A 23845-nucleotide genomic window follows, 5' to 3' on the forward strand; every position below is an offset into this window, starting at 1 on the left:
AGTACATACTTTACATATATGGAAAAATGAAGTCTCTGTCTTTCCCCAGGTTCCTGCCTTTCCTCCAATTCTGCAGATCACAAACTTGAAGGCAAGGGCTCACACACACACACACACACACACACACACACACACACACACACACACACACACACTTTAAGTCTCCCAGAACTCAAGTGTTATGGATTGTGTCCCCGCCAAATATGTATTGTAAATCTTAACCCCTATACCTGTGGGTGTAACCCCATTTGGGAATGGGTTTTCTTTCTGTTAATGAGGCAGTATTAGTGCAGGGTGTGTCTTAAATCAATCTTTTGAGATATAAAAGGAGCAGATTAAGCAAGCAAAGATGGGGAAGATAGATGCCAGGCCACATGAAGATCACCAATGGACTGATCAACAGAAGCTGCAAAGAGATAAGGACCTCCCCCCCCCCCAGGGCCCACAGAGACAGACGGCCTTTCCCTAAGGCCAGTGCCCTGAATTCAGACTTCTAGCCTCCTAAACTGTGAGAGAACAAACTTCTGGTTGTTATAGTCACCCACTCACTTGTGTTTCTGTTACAGCAGCACTAGATAGCTAAAATACCAAACAAGTGCTGCATAATCCCTGGACACTTGATAATGCTTGTGGTTGGCTGATGTTGATGATAATGATAAGGAAAACCAGATGAGGCTTCTGAGGAGAGCAGTCTTCTAAAAAATGATTGCAACGAAGCAAGAATTTATGACGCTCCTTATTAAAATTCTAATTGCATAATTAGGCCTTAAGGTATATATTTTCCCCCTTTGGTGACACATACTGATTTCCTCTCTCTAAAAATACCTTGGCAAGGAAATCCAAATCTCAAAGAACCAAATAAGAAAATTTTCCACAGCACAAAAGAGACTAGTAAGAAACAAATCACAACACCTTTGGGAAGCCACAAAATGGAGGTTTTGAACTCTGATAAGTCTTTCAAAACAGGATGAATTACAGTTTTTTAAGAAAAAAAAAAGTCCTAACACTTGCAGCTTCTGGCATCTTTCCTGCTGAAGTGGAGAGGGGTTATGGGAGCAGACCTGAACCCAGAGCGGAGATCTGTATCCTAGACTCCCTCCCACCACCAAAAGCAAGCCCATGACCTTGGGTGAGTCACACAGCTCAAATGAGCCTCAGTTTCTTCATCTGTAAATCTCTTTTGCCCTGTGTGATGCCCAGATTTTATGATGCTATGAACAAAGAAGATGAGGCTCTTGCAAGTCAGCTGGCAGATGATAAAGCAAAAGGAAACAACACAGTTATGGTGCTATAAAAGCAATACAGCCCCCCAAAAGCAAAGCAGGCAATATCCATCCTGGAATTTAGCTCACAACCGATAGCAATCACAGCCCTGTCAAATACTATAAAACACTCAAACCTGCTGTGCTGGGTAAGTCACTTAACCCCTTGGGGTCTCCATTTTCTCAGCCATCAAGTGGTCTTTCAGGATTAACACCCTCTAAGTCTATGACGGCACCGGGAGTTGGGGTGGAGTCCATGGGATTGAGGTGGTTTTGTGTAATCCATGTAGTGCTTTTCTGCATTGCTATAATGTTTTTCTTTTAATGCTTTAACATTCCACTCTATATCTTAAAATCATTTTCAGGGAAGTAAATGACACATAACATTGGATATATGCGTGGTTTCCACACTCTTGTCCCTTACTCACGTTTGGCTATCATGAGTTGACTATATAACAATGAACTCTCTCACAGTAATTATGCTGCTGAGCACTAATTTTTTTTAATCACCTAGCGTGCTGTTGATGCTCTGCAATTATCAATGATCACTAATGTTTGAAATACTGAGTACAATGATTCTGCAGAGAGCTACGGGTAGGATGCAATAGTAAGTTCAGTGCAGGCTAAATTTCACATGCCTAAAAATCAGGTCAAACCAGCAGACTATGAAATACAGCCCGTGATGAAGTATTACCTCGCTGATTAACTGCTTCTGCTCTAGGCTTCTAAAAAAAAATTGTAGTTTATACTTTAAAAATGCATCCCTTCAAGAAAAGTTCTCAGCACAACAGAGCTAGAGCATAACACCCACCAAGGAAAACTAGCTGAGGCAGAACCCAGACCCCAGCCCAGAATGAAATTTTAAACATTCTCCTTCTGTTTCTAGCTCCACCTTGTGATTAAATTTCACGGTTGTCAATGACAATGACATGGCCTTTAACAATATCAGAAGGTAGAGGGATGAGTAAGGACTGGTAAAAATTCCTACAGATGGATAAGAACTACTGTGGGCTGAAGACTTTTTTGAACATATTTATGAGACTGATTTCATCTCAAAGTCAGCATAAGAAGGATGATAGATAAATACACTGTTGGTGAATCTAAAGCCACAGATGAGTTATGAGTTTAGTAATTGCTCTGGGCTTCAGTTTTAAGCTTTATCTGAAAGTCAAACTATCAAAACTACTGCAACTATAAGACTAAAATTGGCAAAGTGGATAAGAAGACCACAAGTATTATAACTCACTAACAAAATTTTTGTGAGTTTTCAAAAGTGAGATCCAAATTTTGCAAAGAAGAAGAAAAAAAGACTAACAGGGAAGTCCTGGTCAAGAGAAAGGCTCAATGCCTTGAGAAATTATGGCTCTGACCCCATCTAGTGGCCAGAGGGATTCTTAAACAAACGCAAGCACCTTGAGTCTCAGCACCAGTGAATGAAGATTTGATTAGGGATTTTTTCCCTGAAGTCAGCACAACTGTAGAAATAAATTCTTACATGCTGAAAATATACTAAAACATGTGGATTTAGAATCTAAATTAGACAAAGTACAGGCAGGAGGAGGGAACACATCCTGTCACAAACCAGAGAAGCCTTGTCGCTAGCTGGCTAAAAAGATTTGTAGCTCAGAGAAAACTCAATTCTGGGATTTTAAGACACTTAGAACAACGACCTTAAATGCTTTAACTTCTGAAATTAAAAATAGACAAGGACCAAAAGTGTTCTTGAGCAAGAATGCAAAATTAGAATGAATAATTGGAGAAGCATCAAAAACAAAAGAGAAAAATTTTCAAAGTGACACATTGGGGACAAAAAAATGGAGAATAATTAACATGGTAGAAATCAGAAAAGAATCCTGCTAACACAGTGGACATCCAGTTAAACCGAAATCAACTATATAGCATGCACGCACACACACACACACACGCACACACACACAAGATCTTTAAACAGGAACACAGCACAGCCATAAGGTAAGCTTGTTATATTTAGACTAATTGTAGAGTCTAAGGCACTTACAACTATAAAGTTATGGCTAGCTTGAAGAAGGTTCAAAGAAATGAAGGAGAGAATAAAGGAGAAAATTCACAATGTCTTTAGCATGAGACCCTTCCTCTTGGTCCCCACACTCACACCCTGGTGACAACATAAGCTAATATTCACAAAGTGCTTACAATGAATCCGGTCCTGGGTTAAGTACCTATAAAGGTCCACCTCATTTACTCCTTAGAACAACCCTACAAGAAAAATACTATTATTCTCCTCATTTTATACACATGGCAACTCAGGTTCGGAGAGGTAAATCCAAGATCACCTGGGGTAAGTAGCAGTGGCAGGGTTTTACCCAGGCCAGCCTACCTCTTATATCAGGACACCAGCTCTTGTCCCCTAAGCAGTATTCTTGCTGTCCTCTAGCACTTTTTTTTTTAACATCTCTGTGCTAAAATTCCAAGATGACCTCCTACCTACGCAGGAGATAGAGGAGAGCAGTAAGCATCTTCTGTCCCAAGACCGCCTAAAACAGGATGTTAAAGCTGAGGGTCTTTAAAATCAAGTTCTTTCCCTCATTTTTCCCATGAAGAACTGAGGCCTGGGAAAGAAAGTACTTGCCCAAGGTCACACAGAGGAAATCCAGCTAGAAGCAGGGTGTTTAGACAGCCAGTTCTGGGCTCTCGACAGGTCTACACAATAACCCTGATGGCACAGGGACTAAACCTCCTGAGCCTGACTGGCCACACCAACCCCTGAGAACTGCCTCCTGCTTGGCTGGGCTGAGGGCTTGACGACTGGCTCTGGACCACGATGCTACCTGAATCTTGGGCCTAGTAGGTCTCCTGCTCACTCTTGATCACAGAAGACCCTGGCCCTGGCCTTGATCTCACAGTGCCCAGGCCTTTGCATTCACCAGACCCACCATCTACCTAATTTTGTCCCAGTCACCAGCCAGTCCCAACACTGTTGAGGCTTCAGTGTGATTCCTGGCCCAAAGCACTCATTTTCTAACTCCCACCCCACCTCCACACACTCTAAAACATTCTGCACGCCAACCCCTTTAAGTCACTCTCCTAGAACAAAATCTTAAGGCTCCCCACTGCATCTGATAAATACAAACTCCTTAACCTAGTCCTCAAGGGGCTCCAATGCTTTAAATACTGGCTGGTCCAAAACTGAACTATGGGGGTGGGGTAGGGAGAGGACTCAAGGGGCTCCAATGCTTTAAATACTGGCTGGTCCAAAACTGAACTATGGGGGTGGGGTAGGGAGAGGACTTTAAACAAGTTAAAGAAAATGGGACAATGCAGTCTAAACAGATACCTAAAATTTTCCAAAGTACATTAAAGGGTCTGAGATGTTGCTACGCATGTGAACATACCAAATATTACAAGAAGACATCTGGCTGAGGACAGGGAAGAACATTCTAACCATAAAGCATGTTAAATATGCAACTAGAAAATACTTAATTGTTGCAAAATAGGTTTCATTTTAGGTCAAAGCCAAGGAATTCCAAGTAGATCATGGCAAATGAAAAGGATTCACTCATGGAAATGGCGATTTGGTTGAGAAACACAAACTAGACCATGGAGGCAATGTAGCAGTGGTTGATAGTCACGTCATTCACCAGCCAAAAATTTAAGCCCCCCTCCAAAAAAAAAATTTAAGCCCACTGGCAAGTTCACAAAAATGGTTTTGAAATGGTATTTACACAAATGCAACAAATCATGCCATCGACAAATAGCTGTTGAGTCAAGAAATCCTTTGAAAGATTTCATTTGCACTTTCTTGTCCCTATTTATCACATCCTTAAGGTCTCTCTAGGATGCTAACCTTTTCTCTCCTTTTTCTACTTTTAGAATACTACTATTTGGGTAGCACAGTATGGTAGAAAGAGGGCTGGCCTGGAAGACAGAACCTGGGTTCAAATGCCAGCCCCACCACTTACCAGCTCTGTAGTGACCTTGGACACAAAGAGAAGGAAACACTTGAGCAGAGTCTATAAGGAGGATTGGAACTTGTGCCAGGTAACAGGTGAGAAGCACATTCCAGGCAGAGGGAACAGCCTATGCAAAGGCAGAGAAGTGTAAAAAGAGCTTGGTACTTTCATGAAAGAATAAGCAGGACAATAGGCCCAAAGCAAAGAGGGTATGTGGGCATGTGTAGGAGAGGTTGAAACAGGGAGCAAAATGATGAGCGGTCCCCAATTTTATGTAACAACACTTATATGGCACTTACCTTGTGCCAGGTACTATTCTAAGCACTGTATCAATTATTAGTTATTACCAGTTTTAATCCCCGTAACACCCTTATGTGGGAGATATTACTACAATCCCCAATTTACAGGTTAGGAAAGTGAGGCATCTCAGGGGTCAAAGTAACTGTCTAAGGTCACTCAGCTCACTAGAGGCAAAGCTAAGGATCAGGTGCCTAAGCCTGTAACCTCTAGGCTGTGATGCCTCAGTGGTCCCAACAAGGAAACTGGAACTTGAGCTAAGACCTACCCAACCTACTTGAAAGGCTAGTTGCAGGCCTTGCTGGTTGTTATTAAGATAAGCTGTGTGCCCATCTAGTCTTCTATTACTTACCCGTTCTTGTCACCTTGCTTTTATTTCAGAATAGACAGTGGCTCCACTGGTAGGCTAAGCAGTCTATTTACCCTGTCTGAGCCTCCATTTCCCCCTCTAAAAATCAGGACAATGGCAGCACCTATGTCCTAAGTAGGTCTAGTTCACAGCTAGGTCTGGTTCACTGCCTGGCCCATGTGGGCAATCAGTAAATATACGCAGAACAAATAAATTAGTTTGTTCCTGCTGTAACAAATGATAGTGCATTTAAAGGATTTAGCACCGCACCTGGCACAAAGTAACTGCTATTCCCCAGCCTTTCCCCCCACACAGGAGCAGGCCTGGAGTCTAGGGGATGGCAGCACTAGCCAGCACACACACTGCTTCCTTCTTCACTCCTCTTCACCAACACGCATGCTCACCATTCACGCATGCCTGTCTGTGCCTTAGACCCTGACCAGTGGCGCCCGTGCCATCCACAACCACTGCTTAAACCATATGAGAGAGCCCATTGATAAGGATGACTGCCTTTCTTCTGAAGTAAAAATAAAACTTTCTAAGCACCTTCATACAGAGTACTGTGTACAACTTAGCAATTGAAAAAACCACCACTGCCCTCTCAAGTTTATATCTGAGAAGGTGATGATTTGCCTAAATCTTGGAGTGCCCAGGATTTAACATTTTACTGAAAATACAAGAGTTGTTCTGTTTTCCCTCTTGAAAGCTCCTTCTGTCAAAGACAACTTTATGTCCATTTATTATATGTTGGAAAGATCTGTAATGTTACCACTTAATACAATCATATTCCCACTAGGGTATGTGAAAACATCTAGGACGCCAACCAACAAGAGAAGGAGGCTTAGCTTTCAACAAAGATGGTATTAGAATCTCTCACAACTCAATTTTGGGAAATTTTTCGTATCTGGCTCTTCTTACTGATAGATTGAGTTATTAGAGTAAAATTCCACCCTAGATAAGAAACAACATAACCATTTAGCCTCCTGGCAAATTACGTTCAGCACCCACTTTCTCAAAGTGACAAATATCAAGTCATTCCAGTGGAAAAATTCTCCAAAGCATCAAGCCAATTGCGCACTGCAGCAAGTAGTGCAAGAAAGAGATCTTTTTTCCCTATCTCTGCAGCAAAAAACTCTGAACTTATTAGCATAAAGTAACATGACTCATATTTTAACTACCACTGGTTCTGAAATTTAGTCCTTCTTGGAAAGCTACCTATATTTGACCTCAATGAAGCCAATTCCACAAGTATCATCTCTTTTCTTCAAAATGCATTTGCTATCTCCTTGCATTAGCACCTTGCTCAGTTAATATACAACATAGAAAACAGGGCAAGAGAGTAAGACTAATGGCTTCTGTCATCGTAAATCAAACTACTATTACTTTCAACAGAATATTCAAGCAACTTTTACAAACAGGTATTTCTACTGGACATCTGAGGTTCAACCAGATGCAACAGCTTGATAAATCACAACAGGACAGTTGTGATAGGACAGATAATGACCCGAGCCTCCTACTTTACACCAATTATAGTTCCTTCTTTTTCTTCCTTTCTGCCAGGCACTAAGTACTCTTAAGAATCCTTGTAACAACCCTGCAAGGTCAGTATTATTAGCGCCATTTTACCAATACGGAAACCGAACACCAGAAAGCTCAGGTATCTTGTTCAAGGTAGAAGTAGTCAAGCTGGAATTCGAGCCTAGGTCTGTCTGATTTCAAAGCCCGTGCATGTTTCCTACTGTTCTGCTCTCAAAATGTGGTCCCTCGACTAACAGCATCGTCATCACCTGAAAGTGTTAGAAATGCAGATTCTAAGGCCCTACCCCAGACCTTCTGAATCAGAATCTACATTTTACCAAGATCCCAAGGTCATTTACGCACTCGCTCCTTAAAAGTTTGACGACATAACCATTTTGCTTCTCTGAATGTCACTATTATCCCTTTCTATAGATCAGTGGTTCTCAATGTGATGGGGGAGAGGATGTTTCCCCCCCAGGGGACACTTGAAAATATCTGGAGACATTTTTGATTATCATAACTGGGAGGTGCTACTGGCATCTAGTGGGTAGAAGCCAGGGATCCTACTAAACATCCTACAATGCACAGGACAGCTCCCCACAACCAAGAATTATTCAGCCGAAATATCTACAGTGCCATCATTGAGAAAGCCTGATAGGTGATAATATTGTTCTTCATCTTTGCGTCTAGCATCTGTTTAAAGAAGAATAAAGAGCTTTTCACAGCAAAATTATGGCTGAAGAAATGTCTTACAAATCCCCTTTCCCTATGGGCTGGTCGTTCTCATAATGTCTCACAACCTTTATCAAATTAGTAACTTAGATCAGGAGGCAGGAAATTATGGCCTGTGGGACAAAGCCAACATACTCTCAGTTTTTCTGTGGTCTGAGAACTAAGAATGGTTTTTACGTTTTTAAATGGTTGAAAAACATCAAAAATATATACATCATGACTTGTGAAAATTACATGAAATTCAAATTTCAATGTTCATTTAAATAAAGATTTATTGAGACATGGTTACGCCCATTTATATTTTGTCTAAGGGTGCTTTTTTTTTTAATAGCTTATTGAGATATAATTCACATACCATACAATTTACCTATTTAAAGTGTACAATTTGATGGTTTTGACTACATTCACAGAGTTGTCCAACCATCACCACAGTGATCAGAATATTTTCATCACATCAAAACTCTGTACCTTTTAGCTATCACCTCCCTATCCCTCCACCCACCCCTCCAGCCCTAAGCAACCACTAATCTATTTCTGTCTATATCAATTTTCCTTATTCTGGACTTTCATATGAATGGAATCATATAACATGTGGTCTTTTGTGACTGGCTTCTTCCACTTAACATGTTTTCAAGGTTCATCCATATAGAAGTATGTATCAGTACTTCGTCCCTTTTTACGTCCAAATCATATTCCATTGTGTGTATGTACCGTATTTTGTTTATTCACTCATCAGTTGATGGACATTTGGCTTGTTTTCCCCTTTCAGCTATTATGAGTAATGCTCTATGAACATTTCTGTACAAGTTTTGTTTGAACGTATCTTCAATTCTCTTGGGCATATACCTAGGAGTATAACTGGGTACATGCCTAGGAGTATAATTGCTGGGTCATATGGTAATTCTATGTTTAACTTTTTGAGAACACCAAATTGTTTTCCACAGAGCTGCATCATTTCACATTCCAACCAGGAGTGCACGGGGGTTCTGATTTCTCTACATCCTGGCCAATACTTATTATCTGATTTTCTGATTTCTGCCATCCTACTATGTATGAAGCAGTATCTCATTGTGCTTTGCATTTCTCTAACAACTAATGACGTCAAACATCTTTTCATGTGCTTATTGGTCATTTGTGGGTCTTCCTTGGAGAAGTATCTATTCAGATCCTTTACCCATTTTTTAATAGGGTTATCTGTCTTTTAATTATTTAAGTTTTAAGAGTTCTTTATATATTTTAGATATGTCCTTTATCAGATACATGATTTGCTAATATCTTCTCTATTCTGTAGGTTGTCTTTTCACTTTCTTAAGAATGTCCTTTGATGCACAAAAGTTTTATGATTTATGAAATCAAATTTATCTATTTTCTCTTTTGTTGCTCATAATTTTGGTGTTATATCTAAGAATCCACTGTCAAATGCAAGGTCATGAAGATTTACCTCTACGTTTTCTCCAAAGAGTTTTATAATTTTAACTGTTGCATTTAGGTCTTTGATCCATTTTTTAGTTACTTTTTGTATACGGTGTGAGGTAGGGATCCAACTTCATTCTTGGGGGTATCCCTTTGTCCTGGTACCATTTGTTGAAAAGACTATTCTTTCCCCACTGAATGGCTTTGGCATACTTTTTGAAAATCAGTTGACCATAAATGTATGGGTTTCTCTCTGGACTCTGAATTCTATCCCATTAAATCTATATGTCTGTCCTTATGTCAATACCACTGTCTTGATTACTGTTCCTTTGTATTTAATATCAGAAAGTGTGAGTCCTCCTATTTTGTTCTTCTTTCTTGACATTGCTTTTGGCTCTTCTGCGTCCCTTGCAATTCCATATTTTAAAACTAGCTTGTCATTTCTACAAAGGTAGCTGGGATTTTGATAAGGATTGCCTTGAATCTGTAGATCAATTTGAGGAGTACTGCCATCTTAACAAGGAGCCATGCTGGTGCAGTGGTTAAAGTGCTTGGTTAAAGCTTGGCAGTTCGAACCCACCAGCTGCTCCAGAGAGAAAGATATGGCAGTCTGCTTCTTTAAAGATTACAGCCTTGGAAACCCTATGGGGCAGTTCTACTCTGTCCTATAGGGTTGCTATGAGACAGAACCAAGTTCATGGCATCAGGGGGGTATTTTTCAGTCATCTTAACAATGTTATCTTCTAATCCATGAACATGGAATGTTTTCCCATTTATTTAGATTTTCTTTTCTTTCAAAATTTTATAGTTTTCAGAGTTTAATTTTTGCACTTCTTTTGTTAAATTTATTTCTACATAGTTCACTCTTTTTGATGCTACTGTAAATGTAATTATTTTCTTAACTTCATTTTTTGATTGTTCATTACAAGTATATAGAAATACAATTGATTTTTGTATATTGACTCATATTCTGGAGCCTTGCTGAACTTGTTTATTAGTTCTAAAAGTTTTTTAGGTCATTTCTTAGGATTTTCTATGTACAAAATTTTGTCATCTGCAGATAGAGAGGAAACCCTGGTAGCATAGTGGTTAAGAGCTACGGCTGCTAATCAAAAGGTAAGCACCTCGAATCTACCAGGTGCTCCTTGGAAACCATATGGGGCAGTTCTACTCTGTCCTATAGGGTTGCTATGAGTTGGAATCGACTTCACAGCAACAGGTTTGGTTTGGTTGACAAACAGACATAATTTTAATTCTTCCCGTCCAATTTTGATGCCATTTATTTCTTGTTTAACTATCCTGGCCAGAAGCTCCAGTACAATATTGAATAAAAGTGACAGGTGGATATCCTTGTCTAATTCCTCATCTTAGAAGAAAAAGTATCCAGTCTTTCATCACCACAGATAACCCTTGATCAGGTTGAGGAAGTTCCCCTCTTTTCCTAGTTTGTTAAGTGTTTTTATTAAAAAGTGGTGTTGAACTTTGCCAAATTCTTTTTTTCTGTGTCTACAGAGATCATGTAAAAATTTTTTTTAATTATAATAATATGTTGCGTTACATTAATTGATTTTGGGATGTTAAACCAACCTTGCATTCCTAGGATAAATCCCACATGGTTATGGTGAATAATTATTTTTATATGTCGCTGGATTTGGTTTGCTGGTATTTTGTTGGGGGTTTTTGCATACTATTTACAAGAGATATCAGTCTATAGTTTTCTTGCGATGTCTCTGTCTGGTATTAAGGTAATGTTTTGTTGTTTGATCCAGTTAATTCCAACTCACAGTGACCCCATGTGACAGTAGAATTGCTCCAAAGGGTTTTCTTGGCCATAATCTTTAAGAAGCAGATTGCCAGATCTTTTTACTGCAGAGCCACTGGGGGGGTTCAAGTTGTTAACCTTTAGGTTAGCTGCCGAGCGCTTAACTGGAGCATCACCAGGGCTCCTTATCAGGGTAATACTGGTCTCATACAACGAGCTAGAAAGTGTTCCCTCCTCTTCTATTTTTTGGAACAGTCTGTGAAAATTGGTACTAATTTTTCTTTACATGTTTGGTGAAATTCAGCAGTAAACCTTCTGGGCCTCAAGTTTTTCTTTGTGAGTAGTTTTTAAATTATTAATTCAATCTCGTTATAGGTTTATTCAGATTGTCTATTTCTTCAGTCAGTTTTGGTGGTTTGTGTCTAAGAATTTGTTCATTTCATCCAAGTTGTCTAATCTTTATAATCTTTTTCATTCCTATAAGGTAGGTAGTAATTCCCCTCTTTCATTTCTGATTCTAGTCATTTGAGTATTTTCTCTTTTTGTCTGGATGAGTTTAGCTAAAGGTTTGTCAATTTTGTTGATTTCAAAGAACCAGCTTTTGGTTTCATTGACTTTCTATTTTCTGCTTCATTAATTTCCACTCTAATTTTTACTATTTCCTTCCTTCTGCCTGGCTCTTCTTTTTCCAGTGTCTTAATGTGGAAGGTTAGGTTACTGATTTGAGCTCCCTTATTTTATTTTCAGGCTCTCCCTACACACTACCCACCCTATAGATTAGGTTGTATCTTCACCAAATCTGCGAATCTCCGCCCAATTGTCCTACACCACAACCTCCAGCAGATTATTTTTTATTTTTTTATTGTACTTTAAGTGAAAGTTTACACATTGTCACTCTCACAAACAAAAATTTATATATACCTTGCTATGTACTCCTAGTTTCTCTCCCCATAATGAGACAGCACACTTCTCTCCACCCTGTATTCCCCATGTCCATTCGGCCAGCTTCTGTCCACCCCTACCTTCTTATCTCCCATCAAGACAAGAGCTGCCCACATAGTCTCATGTGTCTACTTGAGTCAAGAAGCTCACTCCTCACCAGTATCATTTTCTATCTTATAAAAAAAAAAAAAAAAAAAAGTCCAGTCCAATCCCTGTCTCAATACTTGGCATTGGGAATGATTCTAGACTTGGGCTAACAAAAAGTCTGGGGACCATGACCTCCAAGGTCATTCTAGTCTTATTGAGACCATTCAGTCTGGATTTTTTCGAGAATTTGAGGTCTACATCTCACTTCTCTCTTGCTCCATCAGGGATTCTCTGTTGTGTTCCTTGTCAGGGCAGTCATCGGTTATAGCTGGGCACCATCTAGTTCTTCTGGTCTCGGGCTGCTGTAGTCTCTGGTTTATGTGGCCCTTTCTGTCTCTTGGGGTCATAATTACTTTGTGTTTTTGGTGTTCTTCATTCTCCTTTGCTCCAGGTGGGTCGAGACCATTTGACGCATCTTAGATGGCCACTTGTTAACGTTTAACACTCCAGACGCCACTCCCCAAAGTGGGATACAGAATGTTTTCTTAATAGGTTTTATTATGCCAATTGACCAAGATGTCCCCAGAAACCATGGTCCCCAGACACCAACCTCTGCTATTCTGGATTTCAAAGTATTCAGTTTATTCAGGAAACTTCCTTGCCTTTCGTTTAATCCAGTTGTGCTGACCTCTCTTGTATTCTGTGTTGTCTTTCCCTTCACCTCAGACAGTTCTTGTTTACTATCTAATTAGTGAATACACCTCTCCCTCCCTCCCTCCCCACTCTCATAACCATCAAAGAATATTTTCTTCTGAGTTTAAACCTTTTCTTGAGTTCTTATAATAATGGTCTCATACAATATTTGTCCTTTTGCAATTGACTAATTTCACTCAGCATAATTTCTTCCAGATTCCTCCATGTTATGAAATGTTTCACGGACTCATCATTGTTCTTTATCGATGCATAGTATTCCATAGTGTGAATATACCATAATTTATTTATCCATTCATCAGTTCATGGGCACCTTGGTTGCTTCCATCTTTTTGCTATTATAAACAGTGCTGCAATGAACATGGGTGTATATAATATCTGTTTGTGTAAAGGCTCTGTATTTCTATAGGATATATTCCAAGGAGTGGGATTCCTGGATCACATGGTGGTTCTATTTCTAGCTTTTGAAAGAAGCACCAAATCTATTTCCAAAGAAGTTGTACCATTTTACTTTCCGACCAGGAGTGTGTAAGTGTTCCAATCTCTCCACAACCTCTCTAACATTTATTATTTTGTGTTTTTTGGCTTAATGCCAGCTTTGTTAGAGTGAGATGGAATCTCACTGTAGTGTTGATTTGCATTTCTCTAACGGCTCACGATTGTGAGCATTTCCTTATGTATCTGTTACCTGCCTGAACGTCTTCTTTGGTGAAGTGCCTGTTCATATCCTTTGCCCATTTTTTAATTGGATTATTTGTCTTTTTGTTGAGTTTTTAGAGTAATCATGTAGATTTTAGAGATCAGATGCTGATCGGAAATATCATAGCTAAAACCTTTTTTCCGGTCTGTAGGTAATCTATTCACTCTTTTGGTGAAGTCTTTGGATGCACACAGGTGCTTAACTTTTAGGAGTTCCCAGTTGTCTAGTTTCTCTTCTGGTGTTTGTGCATTGTTAGTAATGCTTCTTATACTGTTTATGCCATGCATTAATGCTCCTAGTGCTGTCCCTATTTTTTCTTCGATTATCTTCACCGTTTTAGATTTTATATTTAGGTCTTTGATCCATTTTGAGTCAGTTTTTGTGCATGGTGTGAGGTATGGGTCTTGATTTATTCCGTGCAGACGGATATCCAGTTATGCCAGCACCATTTGTCAAAAGAGACTGTCTTTTCCCCATTTAATTGACTGGGCCTTTGTCAAATACCAGCTGCTCATATGTGGATGGATTTATGTCTGGATTCTCAATTCTGTTTCATTGGTCTAGATATTTGCTGTACTAGTACCAGGCTGTTTTGACTACTGTGGCGGTATAATATCCTCTAAAATCAGGTAGTGTGAGGCTTCCCACTTTGTTCTTCTTTTTCAGTAATGCTTTACTTATCTGAGCCTCTTTCCCTTCCATATGAAGTTGGTGATTTGTTTCTCCATCTCATTAAAAAATGTCATAGGAATTTGGATCAGAATTGCATTGTATCTATAGATCGCTTTTGGTAGAACAGACATTTTTACAATGTTGAGACTTCCTATCCATGACCAAGGGTATGTTTTTTCACTTATGTAGGTCTCTTTTGGTTTCTTGCAGTAGTGTCTTGTAGATTTCTTTGTATAGGTCTTTCACGTCTTGGATAAGATTTATTACTAAGTATTTTATCTTCTTGGGGGCTACTGTAAATGGTATTAATTTGGTGATTTCCTCTTTGACGTTCTCTTTGTTGGTATAGAGGAATCCAACTGATTTTTGTATGTTTATCTTACATCCTGATCCTTGGCTAAACTCTTCTATTAGTTTCAGTAGTTTTCTTCAGGATTCTTTAGGGTCTTCTGTGTACAGGATCATGTCATCTACAAACGGAGATACTATTACTTCTTCCTTACCAATCTTGATGCCCTTTATTTCTTTATCTAGCCTAACTGCTCTGGCTAAGACCTCTAGCACAATACTGAATAAGAGTGGTGATAAAAGGCATCCTTGCCTGGTTCCTGTTTTCAAGGGGAATGTTTTCAGACTCTCTCCATTTAGGATGATGTTGGCTGCGGGCTTTGTACAAATGCCCTTTATGTGGGGGAATTTTCCTTCTATTCCTATTTTGATGAGCGAGTTTTTGTCACGAATGGGTGTTGGACTTTGTCAAGTGCCTTTTCTGCATTAATTCACACAATAGTGTGATTCTTGTCTTTTGTTTTATTTATATGATGGATTACACTGACTTTTTCTAATGTTGAACCATCCCTGCACACCTAGTATGAATCCCACTTGGTCATATTGATTTTTTTTTTTTTTTTTTGGTATATTATTGAATTCTATTGGCTGGAATTTTATTGAGGATTTTTGCATCTAATTTCATGAGGGATATAGGTCTGTAATTTTCTTTTTTTGTGGTATCTTTACCTGGTTTTGGTATCAGGGATATGCTGGCTTCATAGAATCAGTTTGGGAGTATTCCATCCTTTTCTGTGCTCTGGTAGTGGTCTTAACTCTTCTGTGAAAGTTTGGTAGAACTCCCCAGTGAAGCCGTCAGGGCCACGGCTTTTATTTTGTTGGGAGTTTTTTTAGTTACCTTTTCAATCTCTTCTTTTGTTATGGGGTTTATTTAGTTGTTCTACCTCTGTATTAGTTTAGGTAGGTAGTGTGTTTCTAGAAATTCATCCATTTGTTCTAGGTTTTTGAATTTTTTAGAGTACAATTTTTCATAGTAATCTCATGATTCTTTTAATTTCAGTTGGGTCTGTTGTGATATCGTCCAACTCATTTCTTATTTGGGTTATTTGCTTCCTCTCCTGTTTTTCTTTTGTCAGTTTGGCCAATGGTTTATCAGTTTTGTTGATTTTTTCAAAGAACCAGCTTTTGGTTTTGTTAACTCTTTTAGTTGTTTTTCTGTTCTCTATTTCATTTAGTTCTGATCTCATTTTTATTATTTGCTTTCTTCTGGTGCCTGAGGGTTTCCTTTGTTGCTCTTTCTATTTGTTCAAGTTATAGGGATAATTCTTTGATTTTGGCCCTTTCTTCTTTTTAGATGTGTGCATTTATTGCTATAAATTGACCTCTGAGCACTGCTTTAGCTGTGTCTCAAAGGTTCTGACAGGAAGTGTTTTCATTTTCTTTGGATGCTATGAATTTCTTCATTCTATCCTTAATATCTTCTATAACTCAGTTGTTTTTGAGCAGGGTATTGTTCGGTTTCCCAGTGTTTGATTTCTTTTCCTGCTGTTGATTTCTACTTTTAGGGCTTTACGGTCAGAGAAGATGCTTCGTAATATTTTGATGTTTTGGATTCTGTTAAGGCTTGCTTTATAACCTAATATGTGGTCTATTCTAGAGAATGTTCCACGTGCACTAGAAAAAAAGTATATTTGGCTGCTGTTGGGTGGAGTGTTCTGTATATGTCTATGAGGTCAAGTTGGTTGATTGTGGCATTTAGATCTTCAGTGTCTTTACTGAGCTTCTTTCTGGATGTTCTGTCCTTCACCAAAAGCAGTGTGTTGAAGTCTCCTACTATTATTGTGGAGCTGTCTATCTCACTTTTCAATGCCGTTAAGAGTTTGTTTTATATATCTTAAAGCCCTGTCACTTGGTGTGTAAATATTTAATATGGTTATATCTTCCTGGTATATTGTCTCTTTAATCATTATATAGTGTCCTTCCTTATTCTTTGTGGTGGATTTAACTTTAAAGTCTATCTTGACAGAAATTAATATTGCCACTCCTGCTCTTTTCTGATTGTTGTTGCCATGATATATTTTCCAGCCTTTGAGTTTTAGTTTGTTTGTGTCTTTAAGTCTAAGGCTTGTCTGTTGTAGGCAGCATACAGACCGATCATGTTTTTCTTATTCATTCTGCCACTCTCTGTCTCCTTATTGGTGCATTTAGTCCATTTACATTCAGCATAATTATGGATAGGAATGAGTTTAGTGCTGTCATTTGATCTCTTCTTTTGTGCGTTGTTAACAGTTTTTTTCACTTTATTTTTTGTGCTATGTAGTTTATCTTTATATATTGTCTCTTCCTCTTATTCGTTGTTGTTGATTTTGTTTTTGCTTTGTCTTTATGTTTTTCTTGTATTTTATTTTGATGAGTAGGACTGTTAGTCTCCTTTGTGGTTACCTTAATATTTACTTCTCTTTTTCTAAGTTTAATGCTAACTTTTATGTCTTTTTATCACCTTGACTTCCTTTCCATATGAAAGATCCATGACTACATTTTTTAGTCCCTCTTATTGTTTTAATGTTGTCATCTTTTACATAATAACATCACTGTTTCCCTATTTTGACCATTTTTTTAGCTTGAATTATTTTCGTGATTTCCCTATCTGGGTCAATAGCTAGTTGCTCTGTCCTGTGTTCTAGTCTTAGGTTGATATCTGATATTATTGATTTTCTATCCAGGGAGCTCCCTTTAGTATTTCTAGTAGTTTTGGTTTGGTTTTTACAAATTCCCTAAACTTCTGTTTATCTGGAAATGTCCTAATTTCACCTTCATACTTGAGAGACAGTTTTGCTGGATATATGATTCTTGGCTAGCATTTTTTTCCCTTCAATGCTTTATATAAGTCATCCCATTGCCTTCTTGCCTGCATAGTTTCTGCCAAGAAGCCTGAGCTTATTCTTATTGACTCTCCGTTGCAGGTGACTTTTCGTTTATCCCTAGCCACTCTTAAAATTCTCTCTTTATCTTTGGTTTTGGCAAGTTTGATTATAATATGTCTTGGTGACTTTCTTTTGAGATCTACCTTCTGTGGGGTTCATGGGCATCTTGGATAGATATCTTCTCATCTTTCATGATATCAGGGAAGTTTTCGGCCAACAAATCTTCAACAATTTCTGTATTTTCTGGTATCCTTCCCTGTTCTGGTACTCCAACCACTTGTAGATTATTTCTCTTGATAAAGTCCCACATGATTCTTAGGGTTTCTTCATTTTTTAAAAATTCTCTTATCTGATTTTTCTTTGAATATATCAGTGCCAAGTGTTTTATCTTCAATCTCACCAATTCTGTCTTCCACTTCCTCAGTTCTGCTCCTCTGACTTCTATTGAGATGTCTAGTTCCATAATTTTATTTTTAATCTTCTGAATTTCTTATTGCTCTCTCTCTATGGATTCTTGCAGCCTATTAAATTTTCACTACGTCCTTGAATAACCTTTTTAATTTCTTCAACTGCTTTATCTGTGTGTTCCTTGGTTTGTTCTGCGTTTTGCCTGATCTCCTTCCTGTTCTCTCGAAGAGTTCTATATATTAATCTTTTGTATTCTATATTTGGATATTCCAGGAAGACATCTTCATCCAGAAGATTCCTTGATTCTTTGTTTTGAGAGCTTGTTGAAGCAATCATGGTCTGCTTCTTCATGTGATTTGATACTGACTGTTCGCTCTGAGCTATCCATACATTATTGTATTGATTTATTTTATGTTTGCTTACTGTATCCTAGTTTCTTGCTTTGTTTTGTTTTGATATGCCCAAAGAGGTTGCTTGAGTGAGCTTGCTTGATTATTTGTGCCTTTGAAGCTCTAATGACCTGTCACCAGATGGTCAGAGCTCTTACAAGGTATATGAGCCTAGGAGTCCATTCACTTTTCTTTTATGGATTCAGCTCAGGTGTCCAGGTAGTTGGTCATCAAGTGTGTGGTACCGGTTCTGTCCTACAGTCTTAGAGGGGCAGGGGTGATTGGAGTAGGCACAGGCATCTGGTTGCAGCAGGGGGTCACGCTCTGAACAAGGCACGGGGCTGACAACCTTCCCCCAAGTATCTGTATAGATACTACAGCACACAGGTGGGTGGATTCTGCAGAGGGACCATAGGCACCCAATGCTTTTGGTTGTAAGGACTGGGAGGCACCAACTATCCTTGGACCCCTGTCACAGGTAGCTAGGTGACGTGGGTGGGGCCACCAGTCCTCAGGCCCCTGATGTGGGTAGGTGAGAACCCTGTTTAATTGTCAAACTGGTGTCAAACATTAAAAGCCCACCTCTCCACTGCACAGGTGAAACAGTGTATTCAGATCTCAAGCAAATACACAGTTGCAGTCTGCCAACAAGCGCCTATTCTCCTGAAATGGGCCCACACAGGTCCATGCAGGGGTGAAAGGTATTCAAAGTCCACAGACCATTTGTGCCTGGACAGGAGCAGCTTCTGTCCCGAGCTCCCCATCTCAGTGGAGGTAGCAGATTATCTTCTCCCCTAGTTGTTAACTTATTCCTTCTCCAAGGCCAAGAGAATGGCTCAGTGCACACAGCAGGACCTGTCTCAGGCCCTGGGAAATCTACAGGCAGTGAAGATGGCCTTGGGGCTCGGGGTGTGCTAAAATAAAAGCAAGTACTTAGCTTTTGCTGAGAGCGCTGTTCTTCTCTGGTTCCGGAGGTGTGAGTAGACTGTGTGACTCACTGTCTTTCCCTGAGGAAACTGCATCCTGAACGCTACCTCCAGCCCTGCCGCGGTCACTCCAGGGGATCGTGCCTGACAGATCCCACCAACTCAGGACCAGCAACTCCTTGCCACTTCTGAACTGTGTCTCCTTCCCCCTGCTGCTCAGTCCGATTTCCTAACTTTGCCTTTGATGTTCAGGGCTCCTAGCATGTCATATATATAATCGTTTTACTTGTTTTTTTGGGTCTTTGTTGTAAGCGGGATCACCAGAAGCGTCTGACTACTCTGCTATCTTGGCTTCGCCTCCCTTTTTTTTTTTTTTTTTAACAATATTGTATGGTGTTTTCCGTGAAGGTTTGGACAGCAGTTTAGGTTCCCATTCAACAATTTCTACACAAGTTGTTCAGCAACATTGGTTACATTTTTCACAATGCATGAACATTCTCATTATGTCTGTTCTGGTTGTCCTGTTTCCACTAATCTAGTTTCCCTGCCCTCCTACATTCTTATCTTTGTTTTAAAGTAATTGCTTACCATTTGGTCTCAAATAGGTGATTTTTAAAAAATCACAGTACTTAAGGGTGATATTATCTTTTGAGCCAATTTGTTATCTAGCTACAAGGTGACCTCAGGGGTTAGTTTTGGTTCAAGGTTTGAAGAGTATATCAGGGCAACAGTCTTAGGGAGTCCTCTGGTGTCAACCAGTCCAGTAGGTCTGGCTTTTTTTTTAGGAATTTGAGGTTCTATTTCACATTTTTTCTCCCATGCTATCAGGGTCCATTTATCATGGCCCTGAGCTCCAACTGTTCATAAGAGCACCTTTAGCCATGAACTTCTCCAAGAGCTTTTGCAAATGAAGTCTGTTTCTTTGGGAAGATATTAGGAGGTATCTGTTCCATGGCCTGTTTCTTCCTCCTGGCAAAATCTCTGAGCCAAGCTCTGGAGCTGTGTGGGTAGGAACAAGGCAAGCTTCTCTCTGAGTGGCACCCCTGATCTAGGAGCTGAGCACTTGGGGAGGGGGGGCAGTAGCTTGGGGTCTTCTTGGTTTGTCTCTCCTGGTGTGGAACCATAGCTTCGCAAGCCAAGGCACGAGGAGAGTTGGCACCCCAGTGTTCTCAGTTCACCATATCCAAGGTAGAGCCTCCATCCATGAGTAGGGCTGGGGAGAAGAAGAGAGCCCCCACCTTTTGTCTGCCCCAGCCCACAGGTAACAGGTAACTTGGTGCAAGATGATAAACATGCAAGTCCTGCTCTTCCTGGGAAGAAAGTCCCCTGGCTGGAAGCTGAGGGGAGAGCGAGCCCTGTGTTCTTGATTGCAGCAGTGTGGATTGGAGCTTCCACCTCCCTGAGCTGAAGGGCTGAGGGAGGGAGAGGTCTTGATTTAAATATCACAGACTTTCTTTTTTTTTTTTTTTACCAATTTTCATGGATTTTCTTGAGTAGATGTTTCCTCATTTCCTGTTTCCCCTTAGGACCATTTCAAGAAGTTTTCAATGGTGGTAACTGTTGTTTTTATAATTTTCACCAGTTTCAGTAGGAGCAGGTAAGTAGAACTCCTCATGCTGTCACGCCATTAGGGACCCTGTGTAAGGCTGATTCTGCATTATAACAGTAGGGTTGAAGAACTGAGTAGTGGCAATAAGACTCTCCATGGCCTGCAAAGCCAATAATATTTACTGTCTGACCCTTTACAGAAAAAGATTGCCAACCCCTAACTTAGGTCACTGCTGCTGATACTGCTGGTCCACGGACCACACTTTTGAGTAGCAAGAATTTAAATTACTTGAGAAGGAGTACTGAATGGGTTAAGAGCTTGGTTCAAAACCTCACTTTGCCATCTACTAGATATAAAGTTTTTGAGAAAGGGAATGATAATAATGGTATCTACCTCACTGGGCTGTTGTAAGGATTAAATGTAGGACTGTCTGGCACTTATTAAGTATTCAACAAATGACAGCTATCATCAAGGTATAAGACAGCATGTCTTTTCTTAAAGTCTTTTCCAGAAAAATTTAAGCTTCAGAAACAGGAAACAAGTATAAACTTTCAATATACAAGACGCTGCTTTTAATACCCGGGGTGCATAACAATATTACCTAATAAAGTTAAAAACTCACCCCCAAAAAACAAACAAACATTGCCATCAAGTCTATTCAGACTCATAGCAACTCTATAGGGCAGAGTAGAACCGCCCCATAGAGTTTCCAAGGAACACTTGGTGATTTCGAACTGCCGATCTTTTCCTTATCAGACGTAGCTCTTAACCACTACGCCACCACCCAGCCAGAACTTAAGCCTGACACTGAAAACGAGAATTCTCTACCATGGACGCCCGCAACCCCTTCCAGTAACAATGAATGAAAATCTTCAGGAAGTGCTTCCAAACCCAAAAGCCCTATGAAGAAAAGTAGCAATTATCTTCAACATGAGGATTTGGGCCTAGACGACCCCTTCCATTTCCACCCGTCTCTTATCTATACCCAGATGATGATATAAGGAGAATCCCTCAAGCTTCCACTTCGACTGACCCCACGGCGGGGGCGCCCAGGTCAGTGCCGGATCCGGGACAGGGCCGGGTAAACAGGGATTCGGTCGGGCTGCCCCTCGCCGCGGCCCGTCGAGGTTGCCGGCGGTTACCTCGCAATTGAACTCCATCTCGGCGTCCATGGTGACAATCCGCACGGTGAACGTCTTGGGCTGCTTCCTCTTGAGAGAGCTGAAGCTCATGCGGGAAGCGATGGCCCCGGCCATGGTGCGGGGTTCGGGCCCGGGACCTCTGTGCCCCCGCGGCCTGCGCTCTGGACCGGTTAACCCCCCTGGAGGAGCCGCACAGGCCTCAAGGCCACCATGGTGGCCGGCCGGCCGGTCCGGGAGCGGGTTGGGCGGCGCGGGGCCCCTACGGCCCGCATGGGCCGCAAGGACCCTGCCCAGAAGCGAAAAGGGGCGTCGGGGGCGGGCCCTGCTGGCCACGGGGAGGGTACGCGAGCCGGGACCGACGGGGCGGACGCGGCCCGGCACTGGAGGGAGTCGGGCTGGGGACGCCGGGGAAGAGGGCGGCTAAGACGACAGCGGCCCACGGGGGTCGCGGAGACGCGCTACAGCTGGGCGCGCACACGCGCGCGTGCCTCTCACCCTTCCCGCTCCGCGCGCCCCCGGCAAGCGTCCCCTCCCTGCTGCGCCCGACCGACTCCCGCCCCGCCTCCAGGCCCCTCAGACGACTACACACGGCGCAACGCAACCCGGCGGCTGCCTCCCAGAAGCCGGGGTTGGCTGACAACTCCAAGGGAGGCGGGGATTTTCTGTTCCGTCCCGCCTGCTTCTGATTAGCTCCACCAATTGAAAGTTCCGCTCTAGCTGTAGGCGGGAGCTTGGGCTTGGCGTTGAATAGCTGTAGCAGCAGTCACTCCGAATGCTTTTGTTCGTGAGTGTACGCCTACTCTAGCAAGACTGGTTGAGGCGGCGCAGCCTGGCGCGCCTCTCCCGGGAATCCACGTCCGGGCGTGTTCCTGAGCGCACGAGTTGGGTTCCTTCCTAGTCCAGCTAGGAACTGCATTTTTGACAGAGCACGCCCTGCGTATGGCGCCTCAGAAGGTGTATTTTAGACGCCAGGCGGATGTTCCTTTTTGGCTCTCAATTAACTACATTCAATGACCTCTGTGTTTCACGACTTTTAAAACACTTGTGGAGGCCTGTTTGGTTGCTGACATTGTCCCGCCGGATTCCTCAGCCTCGCATTAGAAGTGATACTAATTACTGTCAAAGAGAGATTATAATTGCACCTACCTCATGGGGTTGTTCAGGAGTTTAAGCGAGTTAATACACATAAAGCTTTAAAACGGTGGCCGGCACATACTAGGTTGGATCCAATGAAATTGTTGCTTTGGTAGATCAAAAAAGCTCGAAAATTTTCATTTTTCATTTTGTACTTTATGATTTTCATTTTTTAACCATATATGCTTCCTATTTATGTTTTAATATCATCAAGGATTATGCTGGGGGGAGGGAATTGAAACGAATCTACTCTCAACCCAGAAAACTTCTCCACAAAAACGACAGAAAGAAAAGTTTGATTATTGAATAAGCATTAAACCAGAATGTGATGCATCACAGGGAATCCACTACAGAGATTGCAAGAACAGAAAGAAACCTTATCCTTTATATAAAACAAAACAAAAATCCGTTGCTGTCCAGTCGATTCCGACTGTAGCGAGCCTACAGGACAGAGTAGAACTTCCCCATAGGATTTCCAAGGAGTGGCTGGTGGATTCCAACTGCGAAACTTTTGATTAGCAGCCGACTTCTTGACCACTGTGGCCACCAAAGCTCCTATCTTTTACATAGCTGAGGGGATAGAACTCAGTACAACCAAGTTTAAGACAAAATTGCTAACTTTCCAGTATCTATGTCAGGAGACCTAAAGTTATGCTCATCTTCCAGGAAAGTGGGTGGTAGGGATGGGAAATTTTGTGTGTGTGTGTGTGT

General features: G+C 41.0%; 1 protein-coding gene across 4 annotated transcripts in view; it reads right to left on the reverse strand.

Annotated features, from left to right (window-relative positions):
- NF2 (NF2, moesin-ezrin-radixin like (MERLIN) tumor suppressor) overlaps nt 1-22567 on the reverse strand; it is an 84864-nt gene extending 62297 nt beyond the window's left edge. For 3 of the 4 annotated variants that reach the window (XM_049865605.1, XM_049865603.1, XM_049865604.1), the window contains exon 1: nt 22001-22566. In XM_049865605.1, the coding sequence (XP_049721562.1) occupies nt 22001-22114 (114 nt within the window). In that variant the 5' untranslated portion in view covers nt 22115-22566. Of the gene's footprint in view, nt 1-22000 lie in introns of all 4 variants that reach the window. The other variant, XM_049865606.1, reaches the window with a different exon arrangement.
- Nucleotides 22568-23845: the final 1278 nt, after the last annotated feature.

This window comes from Elephas maximus, chromosome 22, assembly GCF_024166365.1.
Source record: "Elephas maximus indicus isolate mEleMax1 chromosome 22, mEleMax1 primary haplotype, whole genome shotgun sequence".
NCBI lineage: Eukaryota > Metazoa > Chordata > Mammalia > Proboscidea > Elephantidae > Elephas > Elephas maximus.